The sequence below is a fragment of the Lissotriton helveticus genome, chromosome 2_2, assembly GCF_964261635.1.
Source record: "Lissotriton helveticus chromosome 2_2, aLisHel1.1, whole genome shotgun sequence".
Classification (NCBI taxonomy): domain Eukaryota; kingdom Metazoa; phylum Chordata; class Amphibia; order Caudata; family Salamandridae; genus Lissotriton; species Lissotriton helveticus.
Window position 1 is genome coordinate 25443551 of NC_136060.1, and position 13684 is coordinate 25457234.

At 43.6% G+C, this 13684-nt stretch overlaps 1 protein-coding gene across 1 annotated transcript in view; it reads right to left on the reverse strand.

Moving 5' to 3' along the window:
• Positions 1 to 13684, reverse strand: part of RWDD4 (RWD domain containing 4) — a 99045-nt gene that overhangs the window by 66962 nt on the left and 18399 nt on the right. The window contains exon 2 of the mRNA XM_078677999.1: positions 3101 to 3181. Within this exon, the coding sequence (XP_078534125.1) occupies positions 3101 to 3181 (81 nt within the window). The remainder of the gene's footprint in view (positions 1 to 3100; positions 3182 to 13684) is intronic.

The window sequence follows — 13684 nt, forward strand, 5'->3', positions numbered from 1 at the left end:
GAACCACTCAAAATTAAGACAGGGTCTACACAGTATGATATCATAAAAGGATACAATGAAGTGCATCGAGAGATACAGTACTATGATACTTCAGCCAGCCGGTCAGTTGTCCATAAGTTCGTCCGCAGCTTGGGGAGTGACCGTGGGGAATAGGATTACACTGTTCTCAGAGTCCGAATGTATCGTACCGTCCTCCGAGTCTGTGGTTATTCTTGTTGCATCTTCCCGAAAATTACCAGCCACCAACAAAGCCCCGAGCTGTTCCTTCGTCTGTTGTGTCCGGGATGGGCCCGGTCGGTTCCTCTCCTTCCCGGCTCCCGGGGACCTTCGGGCTTCTTGGTCCAAGCCCACATTCGAATTGTCAGTAGCCGCCGCCTGGGAGTCGTCTTGGCTGCCATCGATGCCCATCACCTCCAGCCATTCGTCAGCATCCGAGGGGCTCTCGAAGAAGTGAGTTTTCCGTCCAAGTATGACTTTGACGGGCAGGGAAGAGTAGCGCGTATTTCAACTGCGCCTTCCTGAGTTTCTTCTTCACCTCCAAGTACCACGCACGCCGTTTTTGCACCATGTTTAGTAAATTTGCTTTTTGTAACACCTGGTTGATCTCCACCTTGCAGCACTTCTGTTTGCAGCGTTATTTTGTAGGTTATGATCATCAGCAGCTGTACTTCGTAAACTAGGATGTATACGCTTTCAGTGGTAACACTATGTATAATGTACAACTTCATTGTCAAGCTAGCCTGGCTGATGACAGCTGATTAGCAAGAAACCGGTCCCAGGATGCTTGTGTCCGGTCCAGGGAAGACATGACTTGGCAGTTCGGGCTGGACTGTTCCAATGAGGCACAGGGTCAGACTGATTTGCATATGGACATGTCTGAACTGGGGTGGCGGAGTGAGCTAAAGAATGATGATGATGGATTAAACCTAGATCAGTTGACTGGGGTGGAGTTCTTGCAATGTTCAACACTCTGTCCATCAACCCCTTTGGTTTTGCTTTGTATCTTTATGTATGGCTTGACCATCAGGTTCCTGACCCTCAACGTGTAAATTCTTTGAAATGCTTCCATTGTCTCCATGTGCTTTATAGCAGCTTTAACTCCACATGCATAAAGCATCGATTCCGATCGACAACAACACACGTAGAAGGGATGACCAGTTTCCTTGGACCACAGCAAACTATCTAGCAAGTACAGTTGTTCTTCAGGTTACTTATCCCCTATGTCGTCACCATTTTTAGCGTATTCCCAACCTGAGTAGCCGCCATTAAAAACACAACATACGGAGCTTAGTATTACAAGTCTTTATTCTGCTGTGTGTAACTGCGAACCCAACATTCCAAAACAAGCTTTCAAGGCATTGCGCTCAGACACCTACGTCACAGTTCTACGGAGTCCGGTAGGAGCCAAAAGGGTTCTGCACTAAAATATCGCAAAACACTAAACACTCTAAACCTCTAAGGATACCGACTCAAAATAATATATATTAACTATGGTAGTTGCAGTCTCCAACACCCGACTGCAGCTGCATCCGATCAAGTGGAGCCAGAAGACCTCCTACAAAAGCGAGGGCCATAGCATTTCAAGGGAAGAGGCAAAGTGGACCCTTTGTTTGCAAGCGGCACCTGAGGAAGGCAGACACAAGCCGAAATGCGTCATGCCGAGCAAAGGTCATTAAAGGAACTCCCAAACGCATCCCCGCTGTGTCCTCCGGTTACTTGAAAGGAGTGATCGTTTTGTTGTACACACACACACACACACACACACACACACACACACACACACACATACACAATCTGTAACTGGCGGTAGGTTTTTGTAGTTCGGACCTAGTTTTCATAGACAGACCAACTTTATGTTTTGCCAATAACTTTGGCGCTGTTTGATTAATCATCATGAAATTTTCGAAACTAGTTTGCCACGGACTTCAGTTTTTTTTATTTTTTTTTAAGCTACGCGGTGATTAGTCAATCTGGGGCCGAGGAAACAGGGGTCCTAAATACACATTTTCCCATTGCAATTTCCCATTTTGAACACAACTACAGTCTGAACCACTGACCGGAACACCACCAAATTTGGCAGAAAGCTTGATATTGGTCCAGAAAGAGTTTTTTGTTATTTTGGTGCAAATCTGTTCAGTAGTTTTTGCTTTTTCAAGAAAAAAAAAAAAATGTATATATGCAGGGACACTGAGGATTCGCGGGTTCGACGGATGTCATGATGAGATGTGGTTGGCTGCCAACACTTCAACCAGGAAGTGTTGGCATCCAAGATAAAAGTAATTTTTTTGTTTTTGTTTTTAAACAACACAGATTCGGGGGTGGGGTGGAATCTGCTGTGCTTGTTTAGCTGGGTTGGCCAGGTCCCAGGATGTGTTTTTATTATTTTAACTAGAGGGTGGGAGGGTGCGCTTGGCCACCCCTCCCAAGGCTGATTTCTGCCCTGGGAGCCCTCTCCCCCCCTGCATGCCAAAAGACAATATGGGCAAGGGGCCATGCAGCCCACCTTCGCCTAAGGGGACCCCAGGGCCCAGCCAATATACAAATTGAGGAAGAGCCCCGGTCCCACCCTAACCATTAATGGCCATGTGGGCCCCATCCCCCAGGGCAAAGCTCCTACTCTGTCCTGGGGAGCCTAACCCTAGGACAGTGTTTTCCCTGCCCACACCTCAAGGCCAAATCATTAATCAACACTGGGCTTACCTATTAAGCTAGACTATAGTATGGCTCTGATGTTTTGACCAGTCATTTAGGTCTAATCTGTCAAAAAAAAAACTCGGAACACTGTGGAGCGGGAATGTGTATTAATGTTTGACACAGGGGTAGAATAAGTGAAGTTGCTTGTTTTTAAGGTGCTCTGATAATCTATAACTAGTAAAAGATTTGTAAATTACCCTGTAGCATTTCACACCGTTGGTTACTTTAATTCAGTATTTGTGTTGTGGTTATTATATGTAGTGATGCTAAGCAGGATTTCCAACTACGCATTACAAGGAAAAACAATGCCAATTCCAGAGGTGCAATTAGTACATAGCTGCTCAGGACTTTGTTATCAAAAGTCTTCTTTTACCTGAAAATAAAAACAGGTTTTGTAGAGCCTTACCCTGTACTGAAAAGCAGCAGGACCAAGTTCTTTGAAACACTCATCACCTTCGTAGATGGAACGCAATGCTTCAAGTTCCATCTGAAAAACAGTGTAATTAATTTCAAAATGTAAATTTAACAAAAAATAAAAATACTTAGTACTGTAAAGAAATAAATAAAAAATAGTTGTGTTGGAGGTCCTAAAATGAAACAAAAATGTCAAAATAATGTAAAGGGAACGATTCTAATTTCCACAAGTGATAGGATCAAACTTCCTGGTGGTAGTTACACATAAAATCCATTCACTTCAGTATAACGTGTTCAGTACTAAAATAACCTAATAAAATAAGTGCACCATTGTCTACAGAAGACTAGCCATTATTGTCTAAACTTCATCTTTCAACTCAATATGCAGTTCAGCCCAAGTTAACCTTTCACAACCCAACTGTGAGCACCCAAAATTCTACTCGCATGACTATCTTAGATTACAATACATGTTGCCCCATCTTTAGGCCTCAGCTAGACTTGCATGCGCTGTCTCAAAGATACATGTTGTTTGCAATTCAGTGGGCTTCAGCCCAACCATAGGCTTACCATTTGTTTGCTCCTTCATCCCACTCGTATTAATTTTAACTAGTACAATGCTATGGCTTGTGTTAGATCTCTACTGACTACAGATTTTTTTTAAAAGATCTATATTGCCTTTCTAGCGGGCTTTTGCACATCACTTGAAAGATGCTGCTCTTGGGTGAGCTCTAGTAAAGGACGGTGGACTCAACCTAAATGAAGGTGGGATCGGGGGCACAGCAATGGAAAAGAATGCCTGGGAAAGTCGAGCCTGGGCAGAATGGATGGATATTTATCATCTTTTATTTTCCCCAATAGGTGACATTTGAAGAGCTGCCTTAGGACCTTACTGACAACCTCAACTCCCTCAATACCACATTCTTCGAGGAGGATATTTTACCTTTGTTTTTCATCAATGCTCAACTCTAACAAGACACACTTACCAATATTTGGCAAGAATAGACAATAAATAGACCAAACCTGGCTCATCAAACAGAATAAGGATGTATTCAAACCACAATTTTCGCCCAATGCCAAGTAACTCAGATTGTGTTATGCTTATTCATACAGTGCGCGTATCACCCGGGATGGGGGTGCAGAGTAAGTCATCGCCTATAGTAAGGGGTGGAGAGTGACTGCCCTTTCTTGAGAGGATAAAAGGTTGCGTTGATCCGGCAGAGATTTGGCCCTGAAGTTAGCCCGGTGCCTGCAGCTTCTACTGCAGACAGCGGCATTGTGTTATTTCTGACTGAGGTGAGAAAAAAAAAAAAGCGCACCCCATCATGGAAGGGACAGAAGATGTGCATGTGGGGACTGGCTTTACTGGTGGCGAGAAAAAAAAGTCCCAAGTATATCATGCCTCCAATAAAGCATTCAATCCTCGCGTACACATCTTTTGTCACGTCTCCCCGCGTGCACGCTGGAATCGTATCGATTCCAAAAGGTCCTCTGCATGGCAGAGCAGGGCATGCGCTGCTTTTCACCAGGCAGAGCCCTTAAAATCTTTTTCATTTGACACCGGGCATGTCAATCTGGGATTCCACCCCCCCACCCCAACGCACCACAAAGACCAAGGTACTCCTACCCTGCCATCTTAGTCCTTATTTTTATTAGTTTCTAGACACAGTGACTGAGTCTCACAGTCATAAAATGGCAGCCGCAACTTTCTCTTCATGGTGCAGCCAGACAATCACATTGCATGTTTTGAACCAACAGAACCGGGGAAGTACAGAGGAAGTAGAGCTTCAGTCAATCAGACTGCGTGCTTTGAACTTTAGTACACTGCATTAGTACAACTCGCTATGTATACATTTTGAATCTTAATTTTTCAAAAACTAAGGAATGGATTTATACCAAATCACAAGAATCACCCTTCTGGGTAAAGATCTAGCTTTCTGCTAAATTTGGGGTAGTTCGCCTTAGCTGTTTTGGCCTCAGCATTTTCCTTAAACTGCATGAGGAAAAGATGTTTTGGGGCCACCCTTTTTGCTGAGTTCCAGCTTATCAGACCACCCTGAAACTTTTCTTAAAGGAGCAGAGTTGGCTTAAATGTTTTTGTGGAATGTTCTGTGAAGATTCATCAAATGGTGCCAAAACTATTGGCAAACCAAAAACTCCATTTCCTATGGAAGCCCTGTCCTAGTTGCACATTGGAACATGTATGAAAAAGTTAAAGGTTAAAGTACCATTATAGAGAGGTAAATTTGTCAAAAACAATATTTAACATTTTGAACAAAATAAATAAAAGCACAGAAATTCACCAGTTCTAGTTATCAGCACTAACTATAACTTGCAACCCTGCCATGCACTTCTAATGACCCTACACAACATCGCTCATGTAATGTTCTTTGACATAATTTAGGACATCTCAAATTACATCACTGATGACGTTAACCTTTCTTTTTTTCAGTGAACTTCTAAGGTTTAACGTAAAGTAATATTTCATTACCGTATGTGAATGCAACCCCCCGCTGCGTCTCTTTGGGCCCTTAGGTGCCCTTTCCCTGAGCAGTTATTGGTCCCGGAGACCCCATCCCCCAGGGTCTGGCGTTCTTTTGATGGGAAGGGGGCACACGGTCCTCTCCCAGGTCAATTTCAGTCCTGGGGACCCTAATCTCTCGGCACTCTTTTGAGGGGACGGGGGGTTAGGCAGCCTGGGGGCAGTTCGCCCGGGGCATTGACACTTAAAGGTGGGTGCCCAACCAGGGCACCTATCATAGTCTCATTGGGGGCCACGGAGGGAGCCCAAGGGGCATGGCGGCCACAGCCAGCTCCTCGCCTACAGCAGGAGCCGGCTGTGCTCCCACCTGCAAGGAGCTGCAAGGAGCTGCCGGGCGGGAGCAATCCCGGGCGGGAGCAATCTTTTGATCCATTTCCCTGCCCGCTTCAGGACGGGTAGGGATGCAGAACAAAAGTCCGCACCCAGGGGGCGCGAGCATTTTTTAAGCTCTCATCCACTGTGAGCAGACTTGATGTTTGGTCCTGCTTGGCAGGAGATTCAAACATGCTTATGCCAAGCGAGAGCAAACACAGGTTTCGCAAATCTGCACAGGCAGGGAAACCACTTTGTCCCAAGGGGGTAGGCTCCCCAGGACACAGCATCTGAGCCAGCCCGGGGGGGGGGTCTCCCCAGGGCCTTTAGAGGCCCGGAGGGAGGCTGCATGGCACCCCTCCCCCTTTGAACAATGTTGACCTCTGCAGGCTTGGCGGGTGGGGCATGTGGCCCACCCTTCCCATATAATTGAATTTCAGCCCTGGGGCATCTGGAGGCTTGGGGAGGTGGGCTGCGCCGCCGCACTCCCCTTTATGATTACAGCCCCAGGGTTGTCTCCCAGGTGCATAAGGCTAGGAAATGTGCCCCGTCCACCACTTCATTTTCGTTGCATGGGGTGTTCCCCCACTCACATGGGGCCGAGGGGGGGTCAGGGTATTCCTACCCTGCCCTCATATATATATATATATATATTTTTAACTTTAGGACAGGTGACTTCGCTCTAGAGTCATATAATGACTTGGGGACTTTCTCATGTTTCTCTTGTTGCTGTCAGCCAATCAGAGCGATCACTCCAACAGGCGTCAGACTCCTGTAGAGCGAGAGGTCCCAAAGGAAATAAAGCTTCCTGGGACAATCATAACACTATTTTTAAACTGGTGCTCATGCAACAGTCTCTCGAGGCTCTCGCCAACCCAACAATCCAGATATATAATTATTTTTGTCCCTTAATTTCTCAAGAACTACTAAACGGATTCACACCAAATAAAAAAAAAGCATAATCTGAGGACCAAGATAAAGCTTCCCGACAAATCTGGTGTCATTCCATAAAGCACTTTTTGATGTATTCTGGTCTAAAAAAGTCTATGCAAAATGCATGGGGATTTTACATTTTGGGACCCCCCCTTTTTTCTCACCCCCAGCCTAACGGTCACACTGAAACTTTCCAGGAAAGAGATGAAATTGATGAACATTTTAGTTGGAGAGTTTTGTGAAGGTTCATCAAACAGGGCCAAAGGTATTAGCACACCAAAAATACTCTTCTCTATGGAAAAGCAGACCGTATAACTACAAAATGTGTAGGCTATATTATGACTGTACGATGTACTTTGCTCGTTAAGAACAATTTTTTTTAAAAAATAAAACGACTTTCAAGCTCCGAGTTGTGTCGCTTGCTGCTTGAACCAGGAGAATTTGAAGTTGAAAATCAGTTTGATTTGATAAGTTGATGTGTATGCTGGCACATCCTGGTCTGCTCATTGCCATTTGTATATGGCAGTGTGCCACCCCTGCCTTGTGGGTGTGCACACATCTTTAGGCTGTATGCACGGTGAGTGGATTCCATTTAAAAGGAGAGCGAGTTTGAATCACCTGGGACAACTGTCATTCTGAAGAGAGCGGGCAGGGTTAATGGTGCTATCCTTTCCCAATTTCCCTAGGATAACTGCGCATAACATTTTATTATGCTTAAAAGACACTGTGCAAGTTTTTAGCAAACTCATTGGGCTCAATGGCTTCATGGGAAAGACACTCAGAAAAAGTAATGAATAGATCTGCATCTGCACGAAATTTGAAATAAAGCCTTTTGTTTGAAAGAACAAGCATCTGTTAAAGTACGTTTTTATCTGTACAAATTGTAATTGCCTTACTGCTAAACAGCTGACTTTACAATACCTACATAATTACATGTTTGCAGGGGTGTCAAATTCCTATAGCCCTACTCCCAGGACACTATTTGGGGTCAAGGCCAACAAGTTTTCCTTTTCTCCTTGGGGCAAGTAGCCCCCACCCCCTGCAGTACAAAGCCTTTGGTTGCCAGTTTAAAGTACAACATTATGGATCAGGGAAGGGCATTATCTGCAGTTAAGGTAATATTTGATCCGTATGTTAATACTGTTCGAACTTGTGTTTATGGTTTATTAATACAAAGCCTTTCTTATTAGGGCGAGTGTGCCAAGGAAATGTTGTAAGCTCGGACTGCACTACTGACAGTGGTTCCAGTGTAACACTGTGTACAAACATTTGCAAAGTTTAACAATATGACGATACATACAAAGCTACCAGAACGCTCTATGATTAAATTCAAATATCTGCAGAAGCTTGAAAGCAAGATTAATGATCCTTTGCTTTCAAAATAAAATGTTCATAAAAACAATGCAACTAGGGAAACAAATGTTTTGCTAAACTACTTTGAAATAGTAGGTGACATTTGAAGCATCATTTAGTAAAATGTGTTGATGCATGCTAGTATTTCCCCAAAATATTCATAATGGAAAAATCAGTGCAACCAGTTTCAACGAAATAATGGGAAACATAAATAATCAAGCATTGGCAAAGCCAATAGGTCTAGTTGTCAGACTTTTGGTTGTGTCAATGCGTGTCTTGATATGATTTTTACAAACTTTGTGAGAACTGTTAGACCCTCACTATTATAACATGACAAAAAAAATAATATTTTTTGGTCTCAAAAAGTACACATTGGCACAGTAGTCCCCGGCACTGAACAAAACTAATGTGTCCCTTGTGAAAGAGCGGAAGCCGATGGATGATAGAGAGCTATAGCTATAGAGAGAGCTATAGAGAGAGACAGACAGACAAAACAAAATGTCTTTGTTAATTCCAGACCTAATTATGGGCCCAATTCAGAAAGAAAATAACATATTTGCATCCCTGGTATATGTCCTTTCCTTACTGAAGATTTATGGCTTTCTTGAACTCACAAAAGTAGGCCATGAAATTGTGCACCTAGAAAATATTTGAGAACAGGTTTTTAGGTCTCGCCTGTCAATGCGCTTGCGCATTGAGCTTGCGAGAATATAGGGGCTTATCCAGAGCTTAACCATCGGGCGATTCCATGCAGTGCCCGTGAAAAGCAAGCTCAATGCGCAAGCGCATTGACCTAAAAAGCGCGTGCACATCAAAGCCAGCCATCTGTTCCCCAGCTCCTCCCTCCTCCCCTAATTATTCACAGCCGGCCGGCCGTACTTTCAATTTCACGGCCGCCAGGCTGTGTCTCGCGTTTATCCTCCCCTTCCCCCTTCTCCCCTCCCCACAGCAATACCAAGAGCTTTTTTAAAAAATTTATTTCACCCTTGTTTATCCCCACCACGTTATTTTCCTTTCTGTTTATTCTTGTGTTTTCAAATAATGTAGCGTTCTTCCATATCCGCTTTTATCGCATTCATAATACACTATCCGCTACTCTATACACGAGAGCTTGCACTCTCAGTGTATGTCGAGATGAAGGCACGTGTCTCACACTGTGGCCGGTGAATTGCTTTGCCGACTTCCTTCGTCGTAAAGGGTACTTGTCCTCATCGCAGGGTTATGGCCATTATTTTCGGTCCCCATCACGTTATTTTCCCTTCTGTTTATTCTTGTGTTCCATATCCACTTTTATCGTGTTCATAATACACCGTCCGCTACTCTATACACAAGCGCGTGCACTCTCGGTGTATGTCAAGAGGAAGGCGTGTGTCACTCACCGTGGCCGGTGAATTGCTTGTTTACATTCAGCAGCGCACGTCATTGCTCCTGGTTTCGTTTCTTTAGATTTGCTCTGGGCCGGCATCTTTTTGTAGGCTTTCACACAAGAGCTTTTTTCGCTCTCTCCGTTATCTAATTCGTGCCCACCACTCCATCCCTGTCTACCCCACCCCCACTCTACTCCATCCCCCCGAGCCAACCCCCCCACCCCCTCCTTCCGAGAGTGCTTTGTTGTCATGTCTGTATAAAGCCCGGCGCTGGCTGGCTGACTGCGCAGCTTGTATTTCACCCTGCTGCTGCCTCTCTCCTGCCTGCCTGTCATTCCTAGCTGGCTCACTCCGGAATTGCGCGATTCTCTCTTCCCTCGCACTTCATCAGCGGTTTGTTTCCACCATTTTCCCTTCTCCTTAGCATCTTTTTTTCTCCTCCGCGTTCTTGGTTTCATTCCGGTCTTCGCCTCCACGCTTGCTCCGTTATCTGCCTGTGTCTCCTCGCCTTCTCGAGCCGCTTTCTTTCATTAATGTATCCTCTCTTCACCTAATCCTTCGCTAGACTCATCTTTTCCCTTCCATCTTTCTCCATCCTCTCCTTTTATTTCTCTCTCCCGGTTGTTCACTCCTCTTCACCTTTTTCCATTCTGTATTTCTGTCAGCTTTTGTTTCCCTCCTCTATCCCTCTCTCGTGATTTTGAACTGACTCTCACCATCCTCTATCTACCGGTGTCTTTGCAGGGGGGGCATCAAAGCCCCCCCCCCCCAGGGGTCCCTACCCTTAAAGAAGGCCCCCATCTTAAAGCGAGCCCCCTGTTCTGCCTAAGGGCAATCAGTATGGCTCCGACTCGAAGGCCCCTCCTTACATACCACGGAAACGGGTGGGCATCCTTATGTATTACGTCATTGCCAGTTATCCCTTTTTTTATTTGAAAAGTTTTATATAGCGCTAGCTTGACCCGTAAATCAAGCTAGCGCTATATTCTCTATTCTCTTTCTTTTAAAAAACGATTCGCTTTTTCCCCTTTCGTGGTTCTCTCTCCTCCAAAACCTTCCCATCCCCTCCTTTCCCGTTATCCACGCACTTGTCTATTTTGGACTCCCCCCCCCCCCCCTTCCTTCTCGGCGTTTCTCTTTTACGCGTCTCTCTGCCGGACCCCCTGTCTTGGGGGTGTGTCCAAGGGTCTATGCGTCGCTTTAAGCCTGTGTGAATATTAAGGGGGTAAACAAATATTTAAAGACAGAAAATAATTTTCCATTACTCCCCTCCGCCCGCCTGCCCCTTCCCACTCTCCCCGGTCCCCCTCTCCTTTTGTTCCCCTACTATTTTCTTTAAATTGTTTCCTCATTTTACAATCTGTTTTTCTTCCCTTGTGTCTTTTTTCTCCCCCCCCAGTTTCCCTGCATTTTATTCTCGTCTCTCGAAGACGAGAATAAAATATTGCATTACAAATGCTATAGGTGTCACATTTGTAAAAGTTATAACTATTGGCATTGTAAATGACAAAGCTATTAATTTTGCTATTTTCAAGACGAACACATTAAAAAAAATTGTCATTTACATAACAAATATCTCCAACTTTTCTAATGCGAGACCTATTGCATTTTCAATGCTTGTTTAGCACAAGCAGATATGCAGGTGTAGCTCACGCGAAAAGATATTGAGCGTTTACAAGTTCACTTTTCCTCCAACCACTTTGTGTCCAACACTGGAGAAAGTTTTACTTCTGCAATTGTCAGGGGAATATTTCCAACCTCTCTCAGTATGGGAAAAATTTGGAAAAAAGCTGGTGAAAAACCCTACAACATGCAATTAGTAGGTTTGCACAGACTCAAAAGGGCATTTAAACCTGGGAACTATTGCTTAATGCTACCTCTAGCCCATGTATATAGATCTGGTGAAAGGTAGCAAAATAAGGAAATTGCTAGATTTAAAATCCTAGTATAGTATGAGCCCTGGCATAATCAGAAAGGCCACTATCTGAGCTTTTATATAATGAGATTGCTGCCATAAATTGTAGCTGCACTATGTGGCCCCAAAGGGCCAAGTAGATTTATTCAGGGGTGTGGAATTTAATAAAATAACTACTTGTCATTGGGGCAGGTTGCTGCATAAATCTACTTGTCCTGTAACAAAATCCACTTGTCTTTTTTGTGCCATTTAATGTAGCGACAAATCATGGCAGCAATCTCATTATATAAGAGCGCTGATATATCCAATCTGATTATGCCTTGGATCACACCATAGTAAAGTTTGAATACTAGCCATTCCCTTATGTTTCCACGTTCCCGCCGATCTACATACTGGGACTGAAGGTCCAGGGTTGGAATGCCCTATTGAGTCTGTGCAAACCTACTACCTTGCAGGTTTTAAGGGTTTTCACCAACTCTTCTCTAATCTTTTCCCATACTGAGAAAGATTGGAACTTTACTCCCGACAATGACAAATGTGAAACTTCTTAGAGGGTTGGGAAAAAAGTGGGTGGAGTGTAAGTTGCAAGCACTCAGAATTGCACATGAACATTGCTAAAATGAAGTTCACAATTTTTTTAAGAATACAATTTCTTGGCCTACTTCTGTAAATACTTGTGAAGTTATGAAAGTTGTATGTCTGCACATATACCATGGGTGCACTTTTGAAGCTTTCTTTAGTAATTGGGCCCCTAATTAGGACTGGCGTTAACCATGACCTTTTATGTTCATTAAATCTCTCTGACCAATTTCAGACCTGCTCGCTTTGCCACAGCTTGTTTATTTTTATGTTTCACATAATCTTATTGAAACTTGTTACACAGATTTTACATTTTGAATATCTTTGGAAAATACTAGCATACATCAACACATTTTAACAAATGATGCTGCAAAGAAACGTTACCTAGAATTTTACAGTAGTTTAGCTAAATGTTTTTTTCCTACTTGCATTTCTTTGTCAACGTTTTCTTTTGAAAGCAATGACTCCTCAATCTTGCTTTGAAGCTTCTGAAAATATTTGCATCTAATCAGAGAGCATTCTGGGAGCATTATACCTAGCCTCATATAACTAAACTTTAAAAACATGTGTATACATTTTTATACTAGAACCACCGTCAGAAGTGCAGTCCGATCTTACATTTACTTAGAGCGCTCACCCTAATAATAAAGGCTTTGCATTACTGAACCACAAATGAGAGTTTGAACAGCATTAACACATGGGCACAAATATTACCTTAACTGCAGACAGTGCCCTTTCCCTGATCAATGATGTGCTACTGTAATGTTTGAGCCAAGGGGTTTATGCTGTAAAGGCTTGGGCCTACTTGTTCCAATTACAAAATCCGCAATAAAACGGGTTGCCCATGACCCCAAACAATATGTCCTGGGCGTCTGGCTATAAGAATTCCACATCCCTGTTTATTAAGCAACCTGTCCCATGGACAAGTAGATATTTTACTAAATTCGACACCCCTGCATGCTTGGGTATTTCTATTGAACAAAAAGCTGTTGTTTCACAGCCATTATATTGCAGGTATGATATCATACCTGTGAATTATTTTCCACAATAGTCAAAATGTTTGTCGTTCTAACTAGCTATTGAAAATCAGGTGAAGTATAATGATGCATTTAGGTAACAAAAACAGCAATTGCTCAACTTCATCACCGCCCATCGTTTAATCAATGTTTTGTATGTCATTTGTCTATCACAAATTTAGCCAAAGGTACGGAGCACTGAACAGAGTCAGAGGTAAATAGAACGTAGTGTAACACCTAGTGCTTTGTGCATTTTTGCCACCACACATCGGTCCCTTTGAACTCTGCTCCTGTTCGCTCTGCTCTTGCTTGTTCCTCAAAAAAGCAGGTTTAACTTACTGAAGTTTGTAAGAACCCCATTCTTGCCCTCTTTGCAGCCTGTTTTTTTACCTTCTGCTTTGTGCCCTTTCTCTCCTTTCCCTCTTCAGTGGGATCTTGCATTTTCCCACTCACCCCTCACCACTTACTAGGTCTGCTCCCAATCTTTGCTCTTTTTCCCCTGTATACAGTCTTTATTTTTCCTGTCTTTCGCTCTGCAATTTTCTTCTTCTTTTCCTCTCCA